Genomic DNA, 23,999 nt, shown 5'->3' on the forward strand with positions numbered 1-23,999 from the left:
AAAACAGTAGTTATCAAAGATATTGTGCTGGGCAAGACAAACAGCCCCTGCCTTTATGGGCTTTACCATCTAGAAAAGAAGACAGTTATTAAAAAGTCACTTAAAATTTTAATGAATGCTATAGTGAACAAGTAGATGTTCAATGATCTACAGAAACGAATAGGGAAATATAATTTGTTCTGGCAGGTCAGAAATGCCAGAAGTGATATTTATACAACATGCAAAGGCAATGGGGTTGTTATCAGGAAAAAAGGGAGACTTCTAAACAGAAGGAACGGTTTGTGCCAGGAACGCAAAGGAAGCGTGGCACTTTCAAAAACTGACAAAGGCACAAGGAACATATTTCAAAATGAATTGCAGAGGCAGACGTTAACTCACAGAAGGACTTGTAAATTGTGTTAAGGATCTGGAATGTTTCAGAAACTATGTGACTGGAAAAATACATTTGAGACATCTCTAGGGCCGCAGCAGAACAGATTGAGGGACTACAGAAATGTGGGGAGTCACTTATAATATGGTGGCTGATCTACAGTGGGGAACAGAGACAGGGCCAAGCAGACCAGTATAAGAAATATCCGGGAAGCCAAATCGACAGGACTTATAGTTCACTGGTTGCATGGGGAAATTTAGACAACAGAAAGAATTAAGAATGATGCCCACGTATTTGGCTTGAGCCACTGGGCAGGGGATAGAGAGAGGTTTGCTGTTGCCATTTACTAAGGACGAAAAACTCTGTTGGAGGGGCAGCTCTCGGCACAGAATCTAAACTATTTCAGAACCCAATTGGGAGACAGAAATCATGCCAGATATTTGAAAGGGAATTTAATATAAAAAATGGTTAACTAGGTATGAAATTGTTAACTACATAACTGAAAAACCAAAAGAGAATAATAATTTATCACAAAGGAAGTAATTAAAGGGAACATTTACTACCCAGTAGGGCTGGGAAAGCACAGAGAAAAGGTTGGGATTACTAAAACAAACTTGGAGAATTTTTCCCAAGGGCTTTTAATTTGGTTAATGTGACTCTACAAAGGATGATCCTATCACTTTCAGACAATTCCAGTAGCAAGTAAGTAATTTTCTTTAATTGCTACAGAGTTAATTTGCATGTGCAGAAAAAATAATTTAGAAAAAACTAATTGTACAAGCTACACTGTGTTTCAAGCCCACTAGAAGTTAATATCAGCATCACCACCTCTGAGATCTGTTATCTGTAATGGAAACAGCTGTCGCACCTAATGAAAACACGTGAAATTTTCATCAGAAGCCAGCAGAATTATAGCAGCGCCTCCTAGTTCCACATAGTTACAGGGACTGTCAGAATCCCCATTACCTCTCACAATCTTCAGAGCTCCACTTTGTTATAGGCCCATAAAAAGCCTATCAAGATGAAATCTGATTCATGAACACTGACCTGCTATTTATATTTTTTTCTGTGAGATTTTATTAAGAGCCCAGAAATAAGTATGAGATAATTGTTCTTTCCTAACCCACTAGAACTAAAACACATTCTTTATAGAGTTTTAGGATACTGTTTTTTGCTTTGGCTTTACAGAGTACTATTTTCTTTCCGGTCGTTAACTCGAGAAAGATATACATACGTTGGTTTAGCTAAGCATAAACAAAAATAAGCAGGTTGTGTCAAAAGACACAGGTAAATTTTCTTGTATCGGCAAGTCCCATGCCACAGCAAGCCTCCTTATCACACTTTGCTTCGTTCTAGTTTATAGGGAGAATCCATGAGAAACACTCCCTTGAATAACACTCCCTGTGCTGTGTTAACACAGCTCATTCATGCATTCATCAAACATTTACCCAGCACCCCCTCTGGGTCAGACATTATTATAAGCAATGTTCTCATGATGTTTGCATTCTCCTAGATAAAAGTAGGGAATACACTACCTAGAAAATTTGCAATGTGTCATAAGTAATAAATGTGCCGGGTGGAGGAGGCAGGAAAAGAAAATGGGAAGTGCCAGGTGATTGCAAAAGCAGTAGAATAGTCAGGGCAGGACTCACTGGGGTGGCGTATGGAGAAACATCTGAAAGAACTGCAAACCTTGCAAATAACCTGGTGAAAATCATTCCAAGTAAATGAAACAGCAAACGCAAAACCCAGAGACTGGACAAGCCTGGCATGTGCAAGGAACTGCAAGGAGGGTAGGTGACTAGAGCGGAATGAATGAGAGTAGTGGGAAGTGAAGCCAGAGGGCAGAGGACATAATGCTTTGTCAAATAAGAAAACACTCTAAGCTGCTGAGCTGAGAATAGATTGAAGGGGGCAAGTGTAGAATCAGGAAGACTAGTTAGTAGGTTCTTACAGTGATATAGGAGAATGATTATGATGGCTTGAACTCGCGGCTGGATGGCTTGAACCATGAACCCAGGTGGACGCAGTGGGTGTGCAAAGTGGTCAGGCTCGGTCTATCTAGAAGAACAAAGGCTTACATAGAAGGAGGCTAGTACAATTAAAAAGTGCCCTGAACTAGCAGTTTGGAGACCCAGCCTGTCGCAAGTAGCTCAGAAGCCACTTCATTTCTCTGGGCCTCAGTTTTCTCATCTATAAAATAAAGATATTGTACTAGAAGATTCTAGCTCGGAATGAATTTGGTTTTTTTGCAAGCCAGACTATCAAAATGAAAGAATAGGAGTTAATCTTTATTAAGCTCTTAGTAAAAAGCTTAATAAGAGCGAATACTCTCCTCACTTTACATGGAGCAACTCCCTAATCCTCACAGGAGGTAAAAGATGCAATTTATTAAACAGAGAAGTTGGGGGGTGACTAGGGGGGTGGTCTGGGATGAGAGTAAAAGACAGAAAACTGTACTTGAACAATAATTAAATTTTAAAAATTTTTTTAAAAAAGAAAAGTTGAGCAGTTTTGTCCAAAGTCACACAGCCCACAAGTGGCAGAGCCGGGACTTGGTCTAGACCTAGGACCTAAGCTCTTTCTTGACAGAAGCCCACATTTCGTACTGCCTGAAAATTCCTGATTTGTGTGTAGCTGAGCATTCAGGTGTGAGGCCAATGAGAAATTACAGTAACCTCCAACCAAAGCAGAATTTAGCTATAAACGTGGCCAGCTTGTATGTCCTCAGTTCTCAATGTAACATTCTTTTAATCTGAGCCAAAAATGCCACAAAGGAATTTTTGGTTTAATATACCTTTGTAATCCACCTATAAAGGACCCTCCTATTCTGTTCCTCACTTTTCCATCTATAACCATAAAGAATCCAAAGCCTAAATCTCCAAGTCTTGGACCATTAATTCAGCTCCCATTCATGGGACCTTAGGCAAGTCATGACCTTCTAAGAAACATAATGTGTTCATATCCTTACCACCTTCAGAGTCTATGATTTTGCGTTTCTTCGTATTGAATCCTAAGGCCCATTGAAGCTTTATAAAAATAGCCTGAAGATAAATAGAAAAAGAAGTCTCTAGGAAGAAAATTCTTTTTAAAAAAATGCACCAACTGTTAAGTTGGAACATTCCTATTTCTTCTCACCAGAGAAACAGTTAAGCAACACTCTGGTGCAACTGAGAAAAGTTACTTGCTCTTCACTTACAAAGTCTACATTTTTGGACTGAGATGATCGGAATTTAATCTGGTATAACGAAATTTTTTTAGTTCTGATATGCCTCCGGGTCACTGATGTAAGACTAAATGAGAGAAATGAAAGTGTTATTTTGAAACTAATGAGAGAAATACTCCAGCATATAATCATGGTCCTGTGAATTTTCATGAAAAGTAGTGCTACTTTGAAATTTCATTAACTATTACGATATAACATAGTACATCATAATCTTCAATGAATGTGACTAGTATAGTATGGGTGGATATCTTTAAATCATCCACATGAACTTATTCAAAATTATTTAGCTTTTTATGTTTCTTTTTCATCTCAAAATCTTAACTTATAAATTATACTTGTCACCATACAGAAATGGCACTCATTGATATACTAATTTGGTTTTTTAGGATGAAAATGGAAGAGAATTGTGTGTCACTTAGCAACTCTGTTCTGTTCAAGGCTGATGTAAGGCAAAGCAAGCAGAGAGAATACAAATCTGGGAGCCGGGCCAGGGGCAGTTGGTGGAGAAGGGAGAGGGAAGAGCAAATTGGAACATTATATTTACTTTGCACATCAGCATTCAAACCTGCAGCCTTCCAGAAACCCTTCTGAGAGAGACAGCACACTCCACACTATCATTCACCAGCCATCGTTCTGGCTGACTAACATGTGGTTAGGACAGACAGTTGCGTCTCTCCGAAAGCACTGCCCTCTTTTCAAAGATTCAACAGCCGTACCACTCATTGGCAAAGCAGTTCTTCCAGCGATCAGGTTTTTCCTCTGTGTCTTGTTCTATAAAGGGTCTCTGCAGATTTATTGCAAGTTGATTATGAATCTCCTCAGCCTCCGGTTATGGGCTCCCGCATTAGCATACTCCCAAATTCCTTAACAGCGTGTGCTCCGAGCACTGCTAAGCAGTTCTGTCCGCATGTCATACAAACCATGGACAGCAATATAAGTGCTCTTACTGCTGACCGTGCTGGGGGCAAGGCAGGGAAAAGCTCTGAGAGACAAAGGATGGAGGCAAAGCCCCGAGGGATAAAGAGGCCAGGTACAGGAAACATATAAATCGCTGCGCTTCCTGGCGTAAATGAGTCTGTGCCAGCAGGCGTCCAGGCCAGCAGCTGCCGTGGGGGAGCCTCCATCAAAGCCCAGACAAACCTCTTATTGTGGTCATAGGCTGAGTCCTGGGGCGGTCAGCCCTGAGGGGAAGACAGCCCTCAAATGTTACCCACAGCGAAGCCAGGTTCAGCCTGGGACGTGCAAAGAGCCAAAAGCTTTGGTTCTGGCCATCTCCCCCAGTCACCGTGACATACCCCAAATCTTAATGGCACATTTTAACTATCATTTAAACCCAACAGCATCCTTCTCCTCTGACTTAAAGGAAAAATTGTGTGATTAATTTGGGAAACATCTTCAACAACTCTATTTGCTAATAACTCACTTTCCATGTGTACTTGGCCATTTCTCCAACACTTGGAATACCTAGTTTATATATTTCGATGATTGAAAATATTGTCTTCTAAAACTTTGGGGAATTGGCAGGAAATCTCGGCAGCAGAAATATTTCTATGTGAGAGTTGAATCTTAGCACGGCCTTCATCTAAGGAGCTTGTATCCAAAAGTTTTGCCTTTTAAAAAGACTTTATTCATTTATTTTCATTTTATTAGAGAGAGGGGAAGAGAGAGAGAAAGAGAGGGAAACACCTGTGCAAGAGAGAAACACTGACCACACCCCCAACCAGGGACCTGGCCAGCACCTCAGGCACATGGCCTGACTGGAAATCGATCTGGCAACCTCTCAGTTTGTGGGACGATGCCCGTCTCACTGAGCCACACCAGTCAGGGAGCATTCTGCCATTTCTGACAGGGAGTTCATCAAGGGGCAGACAAAGCTAATTCCCACTGTGCTCATGTAGTTAATAAAATACTGTTACTCAACAAATTATCGAATTACGCTAGTCTATTGGAAACTTACTTTTGAATAGCTATTGCAATTGAAACAAGCTATAGGAAAGTTTCTCTCAGATTAATATTTAAATTAATAATGTGAGGATGACAAATATTATCAGTGATTAATATTGATCTTTCAGTAAGTGCCAAGCATTTCAACGAGTTATTAGTTTAATGCTGCAATAACCCTAGGAAGAAGATAGTATCCCTCCTTTGAAATACGAGGAAAGAGAGCTTTGCATAATTAACAAGGGAAACAAGCCCAAGTTGTCATTGACAGGGTTTGCTTTTGAATCGTATTATTTGGGTCCAAGGCTCTGTTCATAATCATTAGCTAGAATGCCTAGGTTCAACCAAATGCAGCTATTTAAAGGTCAGTGGCACAAGGAATGTTGCCTGACCCAAGCTCAGACTCTGTAAGACACCAAAGACACCACCTTTAAGTCTGCTTTTTGGCAGTAATTGGGATAGACATATCAGAGGCATTAGCAGGCATCCTGTGTCTTTCTCTGGATCACAGCTTACTGGCTCCACCAAGAATTTATCCAGACTGCTTTGCAGCAGCTGTCTGACCAAATCTGAACCTTGGTGCACACTATGCCCCTGGACCAAGGTGCTCTTACTCTCCTCCCTCCCAGTCCCTCCCTTTGTCTACATAGCGTGTTTAGGCTAGCTTTGACAGCTCACCATTTTCTTTCTCCCTGCAACATCGGAACTTCAAGAGAACAGCTTGGAAATCTACTTGCTCCTGTAGTGACTTAATGTCACTCTCTTGCGGGTTATCTGAATTAGCATTCTGAAATGCACCAGGGTCCCAAGGAAAACACAATTTTAGAAGTACATATTGCCATAACCCCTCCAAGCTTTACCCTCACATCGCAGAGCCCTGGAGGCTGGGGTTGGGCAGCACATTGTTAACCTCCTTTACTCCCCGTGATCTCCTTCTGCCCATGACACTAATGAGATAATATAGGGAGCTGATTAACACAGAAATTGAAAATGCTCATGTAACCCCAAACCCATTAATATTCTTTTCTTTGTGCATGCTTTTCAAAATGCATCTTTAGGAGGTTCGGTGAAGTATTCTCTGGTGAGGGAGGAGAGCCTGTATCTCGATTGTATTTTGAACTGTGGAGTAAGTTTGTGGTACATTCTAAAACTTACTCTTTAAAACACCAAAAGTATATTCTTTGGTGCCCCACCACTTTATTGCATGCATTTTACACATTAAGTTTTGTAATTTTTTATAATTCTGCAGAATAACAGCTTCTACCACTTGGTAGCTCAATGAACCATAGGACATCTTCAATTCTGTATTGAAAGTAGGATTGATACAGAGTTCAGAGCAACTGACTTGTAGCTCATTCAATCATGTATGATGTACTCATTATACCTTCCATCTTTTGGAAAAGGGCAAAAATGAATGTGCCTTTACATGGAGCCCTAAAGGAAGATATGAGTCATTTGTTATTCTGATTATGACTGTGTTGAAATCGTGCATGTAGATGAGGGGACAAGAGCATAATCTAAAACACATGCAAATGCTGTAAGCAAAAACACACCCTTTTCTCTTAGCATCATCAAAACTCTGTGTAAACCTTCTGTGTACTCTGATAAAATGGCTTTGTGCTGGAGAAAAAGGGAGCATGAGGTGGCTGGTGAAAGGATGACCGTGGACCTATGTTAGAGAGATCCCAGCCTAGAGAAACAGGCCCTTCTCCCATTGGATTCAAAAGAATTTGAGAAGCATTTAACTTCCCAAGTCCTGTTAATTGGAAAGAGCACCCCTTCAGCTTCACAGTAATTTACTTCATCATACCATTACAGATGTTTAGAAGCAACTGAGAAAATTAGTTCAAGAAATGAAAGTATGTTTTCCTGAGGTGTGGAGCTCAAAAATTGTATTTTATAAAAGCAGTGATAGCAGATTTCCACTTCTGGGAATATAGATTAAACATGCTGTTCCTATTCCTCCCACTAAGTACAACTTAAAAAGGCAGAGTGAAAAAGGCAGACAACCTAGGGATGTGGGACCTGAGAAATGACAATGTGGTAAATTCAATAGTTTTTGTGGTTGTTTGCCTCATACATCCTGCACTTGTTGCTGCAGAAGCTGGTAACCCAGAAATGCTAACACATGCAGACCAAAACAGCACCCCCACCAAAAGAATGAGAAAAGGGGAGTCGAGCAAGACAGTAAGCTCTTAGACAGGAGTCTTTCTACTCCAGCCACACACCACAGGCAAAATTGCCTTCCAACCCCAACCTAGGTCAGCCAAAGCCAAGTGAGGAGTTAGACTTCTACACTTCCTAGGCTATAGTGAGGTATCCCAGTCTTCCCATCCTAACAAGGAAGACCAAATAAAGAGCCTGACTTCCAACCCCACTGGGTGGTAAGGCTCTCCCTTTCCTTTCCCCCCTGGTAGTGTGTTGTCAGAGGAAGCCTAGTAGAGACTCAGGGTTTTCACCACCTGCCAACTGTCATGCACATCCCACCTCAGTATGAAGTCAGTGGAAGCCACATGGGAGCAGGGATGAGGTTCCTCCCCCTCCCAGCTAGCGAGGTGTCAGTGGAAACCTACTGAAGAGCTTGAATGCTCATCCCCCATCCAGAAGTCATGGGAAGCCCCTTGCTCAGATGTCAATGGAGGCTGAGTGGAGAGCCTAAACTTCTGTCTTTGCCTGGGAGTGCCTCTCCCATCCCTGTAACAGTGTCATTGGAAAGATCCAGCTAAACCAGAAGTTCTAGATAAGATCCAGTGTGTCATAACATAAAATGCCCCAATTTCAGTCAAAGCCCCCTCATCATACCAAGAAGCAGGAAGATCTCAAACTGAGTGAAGAATGATAATCAACAGATGCTACCACCGAGGTGTTAGAGATATTAGAACTCGCTGACAAAGATTTTAAAACACCATCATAAAAATGTTTTAATGAGCAATGACATTTACAAACACCTTAAAAGAAATGAAAAAATAGAGTCTCAGCAAAGAAATAAGAAGTCTCAAAGGAATAAAAAATAGAAGCTATATAAGAGCCAAATAGAAATTTTAGAACTGAAAAAGACCATCACTAATATTAAAAAAACAGCTCACTGGAGGGGCTCAACAGCAGAATGAAGGGGACAGAAGAAAGAATCTCTGAGCTAATGGTAGGACCCTGATACTACCCAATCCGAACACCACCCATGGACCCTAATAAAGGCATGTGCCCCAGGTCTGTCTGTCTCCCCACTTATCCTCCTGTGTGGCCCCTCCAGAGGACACTGTGTACTTCCACCAGGACCTATGACTACTAAACATCTCTCTTCTAATCTCCCTTGCAGTCTTTTGTGCAACTGCATGTCACCATCCAGCACCCTGTACTCTACTCACCAAATGTTTACAAAGACCTAAACAGCCTTCCACTCTTTTTCTGCTGTTTGAACTTTAACTGATTATATTATATGATTTCATTTTCTCTACTTTCTTAACATTATCAGCTGTACTTCTACTTTACTTTTTTTAGTGGTTGCTCCAAAGTTTGCCATATGCATTTATAACTAATCCCTGTCCACTTTCAAATAACACTTTACCACTACATAGGTGGTGTGAATACATTGTATTAACAAAATAATCAGAGTTTCTTTTTCCAGCCCTTCTATTACTGTGGTCATTCATTTCACTTAATGTAAGCACATGTATATGATATGTACCTAAGCATACACAATCAAATATGTCATCGCTATTACTATTGCTCATTCACCAAGATCACCCATAAAACACACCTTAGCAAATTTAAAATAATAGAAATGATGAAAATGAAAAGCACAATGAAATAAGTCACTACACACCTATCAAAATGGCTAGCATAAAAAACAGTGCCAATACTAAATGCTGATGAGCACGCAGAGAAATTGGACCACTCATACATTGCTGGTATAAATGGAAAGTGGTATAACCAATGTAGAAAACCATATGATACCCTCAAAATGAAGGGAGATTCTCCTTGCATGCTGTGGGGACACTCCTGCAGCCCTAAGGAACAGCCAGCATCCATTGGCCAGTCAGGTGGGCCAGCCTTCTGGAAGTGGACAGAAGCCTCCAGATGCCTGTGTCTGGGCTCACATGCTCACTGCAGCCTCAGTGGAAATGGAGCCAGACCCACCTGAGTAAACCATTCCCAAATTTCTAGCACTCAGAAATTGTAGGAAATAAATGTTCATTGTTGCTTAAACCACTAAAAAAAGACTAAATATGCAACTCTCATAGGGCCTAGCATTTACACTCCCAGACATGCATCCCTAAGAAGCCTGATGTTCACACAGAAAGATCTATACACAAATGTTTATGGCAACTTAATTCACATAGCCAAACACTGGAAGTAACATAGATATCCTTCAAAGGGCAGATAGTGAAACTGGTACATCCATACCATGAAATACTGCTAACCAATATAAAGGAACTAACTATTGGTACATGCAACAACCTGAACCAATCTCCAGAAAAGCATGAAATTGTAGACTGCATAATTTTATGTTTTATATTTCTATCTTTACCCAAGGATATTTTTCCATTGCTATTAGAGAGAGAGGAAGGGAGAAAGGAAGGAAGAGAGAGAAGCCTCCATTAGTTACCTCCAATATGTGCCCTGACCGGGGATGGCGCACCCTGGGACTGAACGAGGACCCAACCCATAACCTAGGATGTTCCCTAACTGGGGATAGAACCCATAACCTTTTGGTTACAGGACCAGCACTCCGACCAAATAAGCCACACTGGCCAATGCCACATGATTTCATTTATATAACCATCTTAAAATGACAAATATAGAAATGGACAAGAGCCCTGGCTGGTGTAGCTCAGTGGATTGAGCGCAAGCCTGTGAACCACACGATCGCGGTTCAATTCCCACTCAGGGCACATGCCTGGGTTGCAGGCCAGTTCCCAGCAGGGGACTCACGAGAGGCAACCATACATTGACATTTCCCTCCCTCTCTCCTTCCCTTCCTCTCTAAAGATAAATAAATAAAATCTTTTTAAAAATTATGTAAAAAAAAAAAGAAAAAGAAATGGACAAGAGATTAGTGCTTGCCAGGGGTTAGAGAGGGTAGGGCCAGGAGGAAAATGGATGTAGCCATAAAAGGGCAACATGAGAGATCTTCCTGGTGATGGGACTGTCTTGTATTTTGAGTCGACTTCCTGGCCATGGCTAGGAAAATAGCCATGCTATTTTTGCAAAAACTATTGCCCTTTTGCAAAATGTTATCACTGGGGCAAACTACATAAGAGGTTCAAAGAGTCTTTTTCTACTACTACTTGCTGATGCATGTAAATCTACAATTATGTCAAAATAAAAAGTCAAAAAATATATTCAAACCTTCAAACAATTTAGGCCATTAAATGTTGAAAAATAAAGTTTTACACAGCTATGATACAAGTTTTCCTAGACAGAGTGATAGTAAGGTTTTGTAATGTTCTTTAACTCTATACTGAACATAATGAAAAGTGGTATCATTAGAGGCATTTTCAATTAAGAGTTGGTAATACAGTTGAGAAGGATGTCTTTTGGTCATTTGGTAACATCTTGGCAATAGGTACCTCAGATTTTATGTTGTTCTTTTATGACTAAAACACTGAATAGCATACCAAATTCTCTAAATGAAAAGGAGAAATATAGGGCTTGTTTGTCTTGTCTGAACAGTAGCCAAAAGCTAAAGAAAAATACTATATTATGAAAGCAGAAACAACTTCGTTTTGAAAACTCTCTTTACTTTGGAAATCAATTTCAAGCCTGTTTGAAAACAATTGTAATTCTAATTAGAATTAACATTCAAACCATTTCGGATGATAAATATTTAAAAGCGTTTGGTCTGGAAACTAAACTGGAACAGAGCAAACAAACTAACGTTATCAAATCCGCCGTGGTGGAGTGAAACGTCGGTTTTGCCAAAGGGTCTTGGTCCACACTGCTGATCGCTGGGAACACATTCTCATTCCGTAACCACCTCTGCAGTTATATAAACCTGATATTTATTCCTGAAGAATCCGATTCTCATTCCATCTAGTTGTTTCTTCCTTAAGAGGAACTTTTAAAAGCTTTACTGAGAAGGAAAAAAACCCTTTGAGCAGCCAATTCCTGAGGCATGAACATGTGCAAACAAACCCCTATAAACATGCCTAATGCCCTCTCCTTGATCCAGACTAGATCAAATCCAAGAGAGAGAACCAATTCGGTCTTAGTGTCTTTTTTCTCAGTATTATCTGCCAGTACTCTTGTGTCTGAGATTAACTTCCTCTCACTGCTGTTATTGGGAAGAAACCACCCTGCTTCCCAAGGTACATGCTTTAGCCCATGCGAGGGGTCCCAACCAAGTAGTACACATCAGACAGCAGGAGACGTGAATTCTAGAAAGCATCCAAGTCACGTTTCAGGGGAAAGTTATAACTTAAGTGAGCTTCCTTTTTTTTTATGGCTTAGTAGTGACACTAGTTTGCTGGGGAAACTGAGTGGCTGGAACAATTTATTGTCTTGTGGTTCTGGAGGTGGGAAACCTGAGATCCAGGTGTCATCAGAAAAATCAGTCCCATGCCACCCCATAGCTTTCGGTTACTTGCTGGCAATCTTTATGGTACCTTGGATTGTAGGAGCATCACCCTGATCTCCACTTTCATCTTTACATGCATCTACCCTGTGTGTGTGTCTGTGTCCGAAGTACCCTCTTCTATAAGGACGTCAGCATTTTGGACTAGGGCCCGTGCCAACGACCTCATTTTAAGTTGATTACCTCTGTAAAGAGCCCATTGTGAAATACTGGGAGTTGAGTCTTCAACTTATGAATATGGGAGGAAATAAAATTCAACTCATCACAGTAACATTTGATTTTAAATCACTTTAAAAGGAAAAATGTCACCCGAGTCTTTATAGAGACTCTCCTCATCTGCCACATTGGAATGACACCCCTTTCAAAGTTCTATTAGGCTGTGCGGTCCCTCCGTTGTTATCATCTCTCATCAGCTTTGCTCACGTTGAGCTTCTCGTCATTTGTTTCCTTAGCTTGTCCCATTCTTAATTGTACATGGCCCTGAAACTCAGTTTCTTGCTTAGCAATGCCCTTGGTGTCATGGCCAGCCTATACACAATAATCAAAGCTGCCTTCACCCCAGCTCACCTGCCTTCAGTTACCAAATGCAAATAAGTTGGATCTATGTACAAATGAAGCTAATGGCAATTCTCCTTCACAAGGAAGCTCTCCAATGCACAGAGGGTCACCTGACCCCGCACATCCCCACACTTTCCACCTACATCAAGACTATGCTGGATATGTAAGATGGAAACCCATTTTATAGTAAAGGGTTACTGGAGAAAATATTCAAGTACGTTTTAGCATGCCTATACCAAAAGTGACTATGAAGTAGTTGTATGTGGGGAAAAATGTTATTTTAATCTGTAACAGTGTTGTCTTTTATCCTGGAATCCAGTAGAAAATCCTAAATTTTGATATGCTGAGAAAAAATAAAATCATTAACTGAAAAATTTTTTAGTACCAGTAAATAATCTGGTACAATTATGGGATGAGAAAGAAAGGATGCTGTGAACTACCTGCTGGTGTTAAGTTGATCCATCATAGGGGACCCTTGAGATGCAAGATAAAATTCTGATACATCTGGAGAACAATATATAGGTCTTATAGGAACCTATGGATGTTTATATTAACCAGTTCAGTGCCTTTCATTTTAGACAAAGTCACAATGGAAGTGGCTGGACCCCTCTCTTTTCTCACAGTGCTGCTTCTCCTTGTGGTACAAGGCACATTGCGATGTGTCCTCCTTCCACGGAGCACATTTCCATAGAGTGAATCCAGGCCTAACCAGCATTGTAAAATTAGTACTTCAAAGACAGAATGGATTTCAAAAGTTTATTTACTCCAACCTCCAGCTCACACATGACTCACGAATATTTCATGCCCCACCAAAGAGTCGCCTAAATGTTTGATTTGCAATTTCTAGTGATAGAGGTTGCCATACCTCACCCTGAAGTCCGTTCCATGTTTATACAGTTGTGAAAGGCAATTATACTTAACATTTATATATAACTAGTTTTTCACTCATCGAACTAATCATTCAACATTCATTGATTTAACCAAGTGCTACTGAGAAATCACCAGGCACAACAAAATGCACTACTAATTTCGCTGAGAGCTTGGCCAACTATGAAGAGCTCTGCCCGAACACCAAGCCGTTAAATCCTCCCAAAAACCCTGTTACACAGACTATGTTTATTATTATTAATTTTTGTTTACACTAGGAAGGAGAAGCCAAAACCACAGTGATTAGTAGATAAAATAGCTTAGCTTTTTGTTTAAGGTCACTTATCTATGAATTTTTTCATTTATTTATGTTATTTCCCATGTATGGGTATATACTTTCAGATTCTGGAATTAATACTACTACTTAATAATAACAATTCAGATCTATACAAATATGTCACATAATTGTTTAATTTAATCTCCCTAGGGCCCTGTGGAACTATTGATAGATGAGGAAACTCAGGTTCTAAGGAGTTCAATAAGTTTGCTCAAAGTCACAAGCCAAGAAAGTGCTGGAGCTGGGATTTCAACCCAGATACACCTGACTTCAACAGTAGGCCAGAACCCTGCCATGACCCCCTTTTGGTCCTGAATAACGGAAAGCATCCCTCTTCTGTTTGTTCTCTTAGTGCTTTTCAGCTTCTGGAATGCTTCTTACATGGTAAACTACGAAACAGTGGTTGTTTTCTTCTTTTCAATCTGGAGTTTTGTATCATTCTGGCTTTTACCCTAGGACTAGGCTATCATATAGGTCCATTTTTCAACACATTCCTGATTATGTGCACTTTTATCTACTTTGTATTTGTCACTAATCAAATTCTTTTTTCCCCTGAAACTGTTCGTCTGATTGTATTCCTTACCTCATTAAGATGTGATCATTATCTCAAGTTAGAAACTTCACAGTCATTCCTAACTCTGCCTTCTTATCCCAACACAGGATTTTTCACTGCCTATAGTTGTAACTTTCTAAATGTCTCTTAAACCCTTGACTCCAGCCCTGGTTGTATTTCTCATATCTTACTGCACTGGCCTCCTAGTTAATCTACCCGCTTCTAGTTCCCTTGTTGCATTTCACTCCACATAATGACACCAGATTTATCTTTCTAACCATATAGCTAAATGTTTTCAACTTTTTACAAGCTGACCCCAGTCTGTATTTCCTGCTACGTGTCTCTCTACTCCCAGTCCCCTCACCTACCTACATCTATGCCATAAGTGACTCATCCCTGTCAAACAGCCCAGGTTCTTTTACAACCTTGTTGGTATTGATGCCTTTTCCTCTGTCTGGAATGTGCTTCTTACCCTTGTAAAGACTCCTGTAACCTCGGATGCCCCTCCCTATTATTCCTGCAGACTGAATTCACTGTTCTGACATTTCTTCTAACAGAACTCTTCATACATAGTTCTTACATAAACAGTTATGCTTTATTGTAGTAATGTGTCATTAACTGCCTCTTCTACATGAATATGAGTTCTTCCTAAACACACACATTGATATTTTTGCTCATCCTAGTCCAGTGCCAAATACAAAGTAGATACTCAATAAATATTTGCATGAGAGGATGAATGTACTTCCTTTGAAATCTGGGCTTTTAGAAAACTTAGAAACTTCCCTATAACATTGGTCTATTTAGTTGCTTCTACATTTCTTCCTAAGATATGTAGGAAGAAATTGATACTGTCTTTATACTGTTAGAATTTTGAGACTTCCCGTATTCTTAAGCCATCTTCTCTTTTCGAGTTTCGTAGTCATCTTTGTTCTGAACTTTTTGAATCATGACTGACAGACTTTTGTATATAAGAATTGAAGGGTCCTGAGAAAGGAGCTGATAACAGTTTGCTTGCTTTCTGATGAGGAATATAGCTGGTAGCCATACAATGTGGGAGAATCTGGTCTCCTGCTGAGACCATTTGTTTCCCTTGTTCTTCTGATATCCCCAAGTTCTTTGCAAGCTCACGTTGTCAGCTGTTCATATCTCCATAATGCCAAAACAGCTTTGGCATATATAGATACACCAAAAAATGGTATCTGCCCACTTTGCAAATGGGAAAAAATAGACCCACAATGACCAAGTAGACTACCTGATATAGTTAAGAAAGTACCATAAATTCTGGGCCAAAAGGAAAGTCTAGTAGGGCCTCTGCTCCAAAAACTGGCTCATTTTCTTCCTTACATGCTTACATATTTCTTTGTGTTTTATATCCCTAAGGGCTTTATAGAAGTTTCTATCATTTGCAATCTGCTCCTCTTAGTTATATGAATCTATTTTCTCTTCGACCAGCATTTTTCTTTCCTTGACTTAAAAAAGAAAATAAAGAACCAGCTTTACTAAAAACATGTTGCAGCTCTCCTACACTTCAGTAAGTACAGAATCTAAAATTAAGCCACTCTCCTGCATATTGGGTCATTCATCTACTGCTATCCTCTGAAAGAATAGCCTCTGGGTTGAAAAATGTGAGGGCTCCTCTTAAGACTGGACTACCTGATCTATGAATACAAATCACGGAATTTTTTAGCTTGGTGTGCCCTTGGAAATTGCTAGGCTAACCCTTTTTTCACCAAACATTGGTGAAACTGAAGCTCAGAAAGGCCAAATGACTTCTACGGGGGCCACAGATCAGGGTTATAAGCCTGGCTAAGAGCAGGACTCTACACTCCTACTCCTTATTCAGCACCCTTTCTGCCCCTGGCTGTTTCAAGTATGGAGACCACACCCTGTTATCACCTTGCCTTGAGGGTCTCAAAGCCCAACCATGCTAATAGAATGATAATGGCATATGGAAGCAGTGATTATTTAACCTGTAAGAGAAAAGAGAGCCTTTTGATATGTCCCATACCAAGATCACTTTGGAAAGACACATTGGTTTCTGAATGTCTTCAGGTCTATTATCAGATAGGATGATTAATGAGGGTCTCCTACATCCTAGGTGCGGGGAATAGTGGACAACATGGACCTGGGTCCTGCCTTGTGGAGATTAAAGCACGGTTGGGAAGACAAATATTATACAAATCATTATCAATGATTAAGAAGCATCATAATATGCAAAGAAATGAATGGGTTGCTATGGAAATATGTTGCTGAGAGACCTAATCTGGTCTGGGCTATGAAGAAAGACTTCCCTGAGGCACTGATGTTGAACTTGAAATGTAAAGAATATGTAAGGGTTCAGATGGGAGTATTCCATCAGAGGACATTGCATTAGGAGGGTCAAGGGTGCGGAGAACACTGCACAGCTGTGCCCAAATAACCAAGAGATTGTACCACATGGCCAAGGCTGGTGGAGTGACACAAATGAACCATCTTGTCCATGGCCATATAAGCCATTTTAGGGTTTGGGAATCCACTTATTTTAAGCAAGGGAACAATGTGATTGAGATTGCATTGTTAAAATATTGGTCCGGTATCCTTAGGAGCATGAGTTGGAATGTCAGCATGTATACAGACCAGGTAGGAGGTGAACACATGCCAGGTGAGACATGCGTGTAGTTTGTACCCTAGCCCTCACGGCCTAATTAGACCATACTCTCTATTCCAATAACACGATTAAAGAAATAAAAGACAACAGCCACATAATGGATAGTTTAAAGCAACTGTTTTTCTGTATCATTGAAGAAAGCTTTTTTGTTTTTTAGGATTGTAATTTTAAATTGCATTTAGGCTAATTGCAATCTCTCTCTGTTCCTCTCTCTGTCCCTGTCTGTTCCTCTTTTCCTCTCTTCCCCCCCTCCCCCTCCCTCCCTTTCTCCCTTCCTCTCTCTCTAAAGTCAATACACATATCCTCAGGTGAAATTTTTAAAAACATTAAAAATAGATAAATAGATAAATAAGTAAATTATCAGTGCTGATAACATGAACCATCAACTCAACTATTAAAATAACAGTAAAGTGCCATTCATTATGTTTGTTTTGACTGTGTTCAATGTTAACTTTTTACTTATGATTTTGGTGTGAGTTGCATATAAATATGTGGAATGCATAGAATAATGCATTGACTTCATGACAAGATAGAGAAATGATATGTCCCATTACTTTGATGATTGTTGCAATGATCAGACATCATATTCAACAATGTGCCTTTGAAGAAATTTACCTGCAGTAATTTTAAATTTTCAAAAAAACCTTATTTTCTTTAAAAAAAACAAACAATGAACAAAAGACCAGTTTACATCACCTGGGTGATATTAAGACATAAGAATAACATATAGATGAGTGCTACCATTTATTATTCTCTTTTGACAATCTGAGTTTTTTTTTTGATATTACAGTGAATGATAAATCAAGGGGTTTAAAAGTAGAACTCGAAATTGAAAAATTGAAGTTGTAAGTGCTTTTATCTTAAGTAGATGATACGTTCGTGTGCGTTTAGCTAACTTTATGACAATAGATTCTTCTCTGAATGACTTTAAGCTTGTGTAGTAAATAGGTCTGGGCAGTTGGGGTTAAGTATGAATTGTTACACCTACAGACTTTCATGAGGGCCCAATTCAGCACATGTGTAAATTGTTTTATTCTATAGTTCAATCTGGCAAATTGTATAATACATTCAACTGTTGCCAAATAATTAGGTTTTTTTTGGAGGAAAACTAATACTTTATTTTTAAGGATTATTGATCTGTATTCATTATTTTACCTTACTTCCTGAGGTATAGCATTTTTAAAGAAAATGTATATTTTTTAATTTGCTGTTAATTTAAAAGAAATAGTTCTTACTAAGACAGTGTGGACTATTCATTTTTCTCCCTGGGACAGTTGGCCTGGGACATACAAATAATGAAATCTCTGACTTCAGGGAAGTGGGTTTCTTTTGTTCACTCTTTTGAATAACTGATTAATTTTCCACTATTCACTTCTTTTTGAAATCTCTGGTATTACTGACCATTGAAGACAGCGAGTGGTTCTCACACCCAGTAGGGAGGACTGCGTGGCAGAGCAAACTCCCGCAGGCCCGCTTCACATCCCTAAAACAGGGACCAGAAACGGACACAGGAGGAGCCTTTTGAATTTCATCCTTTTTGTCTCTATTCATTCTGTGCTAACATGGACCTACATGTGCTGTTTAATTTTAAATACCTCACCATTTTCCTGTCTACAAAACCTGGGAAAACAACAACAAATCTTGTATCTATTTCTTCTAGGTTGGACGAATTGAAGACTTTCTATACCAGTTAGAGGATAATTTCTTAAAAACTAAAAAACTGAGAACTGCTCGAAGGCAGAAAACAAAAATGAAGCGGCTTCAAACTGTGCAGCCAAGCTAGTCACTGGGAACAGGCACTACCACGAGATGTCCCAGAGAAAGGGACAATGGCCTCCCACCAGCCCGACCATGACAGCTCAGTGATTAAGGCCTATCGTAATTCCCCTGGCTCATCTTTAGCAAAGGCGATCTATATACTTCATTAATCTTGACTGGCAGCAATAAATGTTCCTGACAAATCTGACTCGACTCTCGTTCAACTTCATCTTGTTTTTCTAATAGTTTATAAAATAACCATTGCTGCCTTTTTCACCTGCCTTGTTCTTTCAGAATTGACTAAGGTATAGCAGTATAACTAAGTATGGTTATCGTGTGTGTGCACTTTCATGTAGTTATTAAGAGTTAATCACATATCACATACAGACATGAACAGACAATATAAATGCAAATTTTAAAAATTTTAAAACTGATAATAGACTTTCTTGGTTTTTATAGAGATAGTTATATGTAGTTTGGCCGATGCTATCTGTTAAATTATCTCATTAAAATCTTGATTCTTTTATCTGGATCCCCTACAACCCCTCCCTTTAAATGACTCAACGCAGTGCTTGTATTTGACAAGGTAGTTAGGCAATAGCCATCATTCAAAACCTCAGCTGACACAGAAAAGGGGTTTTAAGATAGAAGGAAGGGGAAGTCAGATGCAGAGGAAAATAGACAAGAAAACATAATTTTTAAAAGTAGTGGAAAAAATTAACAGAATCTCAAAGTACAGTGATGATAAACAGCATGAAAGAAAAACAGGGAATAAAATACTTGGCGCTAAATGATTCTTTATACAGTGACATTATAAAAGAATCAATGAATAATTTAGTCTTAAATGTATGTTAGATTTGTACAGTCATGATTATACAAGATATAAATATTTTTAAATCTTAAAATAGGATCTTAGTTTCCCTGGGGACAATTTGCTTATCTTACCTTTATCAAATAGTTCTCTTTTCTATCCAGCTCCACCTAGAGAACATCATCAATGCCACCAGCTTCCCTCGGGTTAGTTATTAATACCATTGTAGTCAGTTAAAGACAGTGGAATTTTCCCTCAGGTTAGTTATTAATATCATTGTAGTCAGTTAAAGACAGTGGAATTTTCCCTCGGGTTAGTTATTAATATCATTGTAGTCAGTTAAAGACAGTGGAATTTTCCCTCAGGTTAGTTATTAATATCATTGTAGTCAGCTAAAGACAGTAGAATTTTCCCTCAGGTTAGTTATTAATACCACTGTAGTCAGTTAAACACAGTAGAGTTTTAAAATCTCCTTTTTAATTCTAAACTCACACCAGCATGGCATCTCAATTCTGTGCTCATACATACTGGAAAAAAATCTCTTTCCTGGACGTTTGAATCCAGCCAGTTGTGGGGTCTAAAGTAAGCAAATGGCTGCGCCTCCCGTCTGGCCTCCGAGACAGTCGCCATTTGCAATCATTGTCCAGGGATTTCCCACTTAAAAAAGAAATTCTCATAATACCTTTAGGAATGAAGCTTGTCCACTTTGAATTTTAACTTTAGTGTTAAAATTTCATTTTCCAAAAGGATTTCTACATTCTGTGAGTAACTTTTTTTTAAATTGGGTTGGAATCTTAGCACTGCCAATTTGTTTCCTCAGCTATTTTCTGAAAGGCCTGGAATATTCGATCTCTATTCAATCGCTTTACCTTTATTGTTTGAAAACCAGGGTTCTCTCATTCCTCAGTGCCTAAGAATTATAGTTGAAAAATACTATGTCATTACATTACGTCATTATAGATGACATAATTACAGTTGTTAGATTATGGGTTCACTCTTTGATCATCTCCCCCAAATCCAATACTAAATACCACTGGTTATTTTGTCTGGGGCTTGGGTAGAGAAAGGACGGCTATTTTAGTCGGTCTTGGGAAGGATAACATGAAATGAGAATCCAAAACTTTCAAAAGAAACATTTTTCAGAAAAAAAAATGTTCATCTCCATTCCTAGCTTTTCGACAGGCATCCCATCTTCAGAATTCTTAGCAGGTGTGATGGGGAAGTCCGCAGGGATGGGTTTTGCTCGTGTGTTTCCGGTGGTGTCAGGCGCCTTTAGAAGCAGCAATGCAGCAAAATTTGCTGCCCCTGGTCTTCCATCCCTTGTTTGTTTTTGAGTTGCCTGCAAAGAAGAATTTATAGAGCAGTATGGTATTAGAAAAAAATCAATACTAGGAAAAGGAGAGTTTACAAAGTACTTTCAGAAGGGTTATTTTATATCAGCTTCACAGGAATTTCAGCGTGTATGTATTTTCTCCATTTTGCAATAAAGGTTGAGACCCTGCTTGACTCCAAGACTTGTTCTGTCCTCTACCTGCTGTTTGAAATGCGGTCCAGGGACCGGCAACATCAACATCACTTGGGAATTGGTGACAAACACATAATTTTAGGCTCCTCCCCAGATTTATGGAATCAGAATCTGCATTTTTATGAGATCCCAGGGAAATTTATATGCTGTTTTTAAAGTTTGACGATTGCTTCTTTACCATATTGGAAAATATTTTCCTGCCAGCTCAAAGCTAACCTGGCATAGAAACCGATGATGTAGCCACTCTTAGGCTTTGGCCAAAATGAGTATCTCCAAGTATAATTTCTGTAAAGGTTTAGGCACACAAAAAATTAAAATTTCAGTGTTAGTAGGATGTGTGCTCTTTTTCTGTTATATTCTTGAAAATGTGTGCAATTTTATTCTGTAATATTTTAGAAACATTAAGCAAAACAAAAGAAAGACATATTAGCTGAAAAGGAGAAGTGAGATACCATTTATGATCAGACCAATCTAAGTATCATTAATTATATAGCTCACCCATGTCCTAAACACTTCTATCATCTTGGCTTCTTTTATATTCCACTGCTTCCTATGTCCCTCAATTATCTGATGATGCATCCGGATGGGAAACAGAACCCGCTGATCTCTAATGCTAGGGGCAACTTGTCTTTCAAAATATCTTAAGAGATTCTTCCCCACTTGTCTTCTGCATTAGGGTGATAAATTATTTCCATAAAACATAAATTCTGAGACTTCCACTGGGCATTCTTCTGTAAGACATAGTTCAAGTTCAGCAGCTCCTTCCCCCAAGAAGGAATCCCAAAGGAGGCGACCCATAACCACATGAAAATCATGTGGGATTTTTTCTTAGGTTTTCTTTTTAATTATTCAGTTACAGTTATGCCCCTTTTCCTCCATTGCTCTCCCGTGTCCCACTCACCCCTCAGCCCCATTCTCACAGTCAGTCTCCACATTGTTGCCCATGCCTATGGGTCCTTTATACACGTTCCCCTTCCCCTTCTTTCCCTTGTTATCCCCCTTCCCCCTCCCCTCTGGTCACTGTCCAAAGGGGAGAGCATTTTATTCTTTATTTCAATGTCTCTGGTTCTATTTTGCTCACTTGTTTTGTTGCTTAGGTTCCGCTATAGGGAGATCATATGATATTTGTCTTTCACCACCTGGCTTACTTCATTTAGCATCATGCCCCCCCAGTCCCATCCATGCTGTCACGAAGGTTAGGAATTCTTTCAGCTGCGTAGTATTCCATTGTGTAACTGTACCATGTTTTTTTGATCCATTCATTCACTGATGGGCACTTAGGTTGCTTCCAGCACTTGGCTATTGTAAATTGCACTGCTATGAACATTGGGGTGCATAGGTTCTTTCGGACTGGCGTTTCAGGATTCTTAGGGTATAATCACAACAGTGGTATTGCTGAGTCAAAATGCAGTTCCATCTTTAGTTTTTTTAGGGAATTCCATACTATTCTCCACAGTGGCTGTACAGTTTGCATTCCCAACAGTGCACTAGGGTTCCCTTTTCTCCACAGCCTCACCAGCACTTGTTATTTGTTGATTTGTTTATGATGGCCATTCTGACCAGTGTGAAGTGGTATCTCATTGTGGTTTTAATTCGCATTTCTGAAGGCTAGTGATGCTGAACATCTTTTCATATGTCTCTGGGCCCTCTGAATGGCCTCCTTGGAGAAGTGTCTGTTCAGGTCCTTTGCCCATTTTTTAATTGCATAGTTTGTTTTCTTGGTGTAGAGTTGTGTGAGTTCTTTATAGATTTTGGAGATCAAACTTTTGCCCGAAGTATCATTGGCAAATATGTTTTACCATACAGTTGGTTCCCTTTTCATTTTGTTGACATTTTCTTTAGCCATGCAGAAGCTTTTTAATTAGATATAGTCCCATTTGTTTATTCTTTCCCTTATATCCCTTGCCCTAGAGGACATATCAGTGAAAATATTGCTGCCTGGGATGTGTGAAATTTCACTGCCTATGTTTTCCTCTAGGACTTTTATGGTATCATGACTTATATTTAAGAAAAACAGTGGTTAGATGCCACGAAGTAGGTTAACTGTATGCATATTGTTAGGGCCGGGGCCCTCTTCCATCCTTGTCAAAGGGCATACTAACCTTCTCTCCTTTCATATAACATGAAAATCGTGTGTTTTGATCCATGTGTGCTTTAATGCCAGGCACTTGATCATTCTCAATCATTCATTGATCATTCTTCAAAGCATTTTGGCATTGTTTGTTTGTATGGGTAGGGGTTCAGAATGTTGCCCTAAAATATGCCACATTGGTGTATTGATTTTTTTTATATTAAAGTTATTGGACAAAGAACCTATGCGTGAAGGACACTCTGATCTTCCTTCTCCTCATAAAGCAGGAAATAAATCCCTTGCATGAAAGGTGCTCTCCCTGTACGGGGAGGATAAGAGGCATCCCGTTCCCATAGACAAGGCATCTAGGGCTGAGAAGCTTGTTAATTCTTCTCTATTTACGACTCTAGCTCAAACCCCTCTGCCTTATCAATTCTACACAAGTTTATTGTTTCTCTGCATAAAATGTACAAAATGTTCCTGTTCTGGTCACTTCTTTGAGTCCCATATCTGTGTGGGACTCCCATAAGTACATACATAATTCAGTTTGTTTTTCTCCTGTTAATCTGTCTTTTTATCCCAGGGGTGTTTCAACCACATACCTATAATGGTACAAAGAAAATTATTTTTCCTCCCCGACAGATGTTTTTCTCAGCTCTTCAGTTTCAAACTTTTCAAACCTATGGAAAGCTGGCAAGAATACTGCAATATAACAGATACACCCTTCACATAAAATTCCCTGATTATTAACATGTTGCCTT

General features: G+C 39.5%; 1 protein-coding gene and 1 pseudogene across 1 annotated transcript in view; one reads left to right on the forward strand and one right to left on the reverse strand.

The window, feature by feature from the left end:
• Positions 1-18,856, forward strand: part of SPATA16 (spermatogenesis associated 16) — a 190,560-nt gene extending 171,704 nt beyond the window's left edge. Inside the window, exon 10 of the mRNA XM_037046707.1 lies at positions 18,734-18,856. Within this exon, the coding sequence (XP_036902602.1) occupies positions 18,734-18,856 (123 nt within the window). The remainder of the gene's footprint in view (positions 1-18,733) is intronic.
• A 4,319-nt stretch (positions 18,857-23,175) lies between these two features.
• LOC118987547 (uncharacterized) lies at positions 23,176-23,291 on the reverse strand (annotated as a pseudogene).
• Between the last annotated feature and the right edge of the window lie 708 nt (positions 23,292-23,999).

This window comes from Sturnira hondurensis, unplaced genomic scaffold, assembly GCF_014824575.4.
Source record: "Sturnira hondurensis isolate 20B ecotype Veracruz unplaced genomic scaffold, ASM1482457v3 Scaffold0005279, whole genome shotgun sequence".
Taxonomy (NCBI): Eukaryota; Metazoa; Chordata; class Mammalia; order Chiroptera; family Phyllostomidae; genus Sturnira; species Sturnira hondurensis.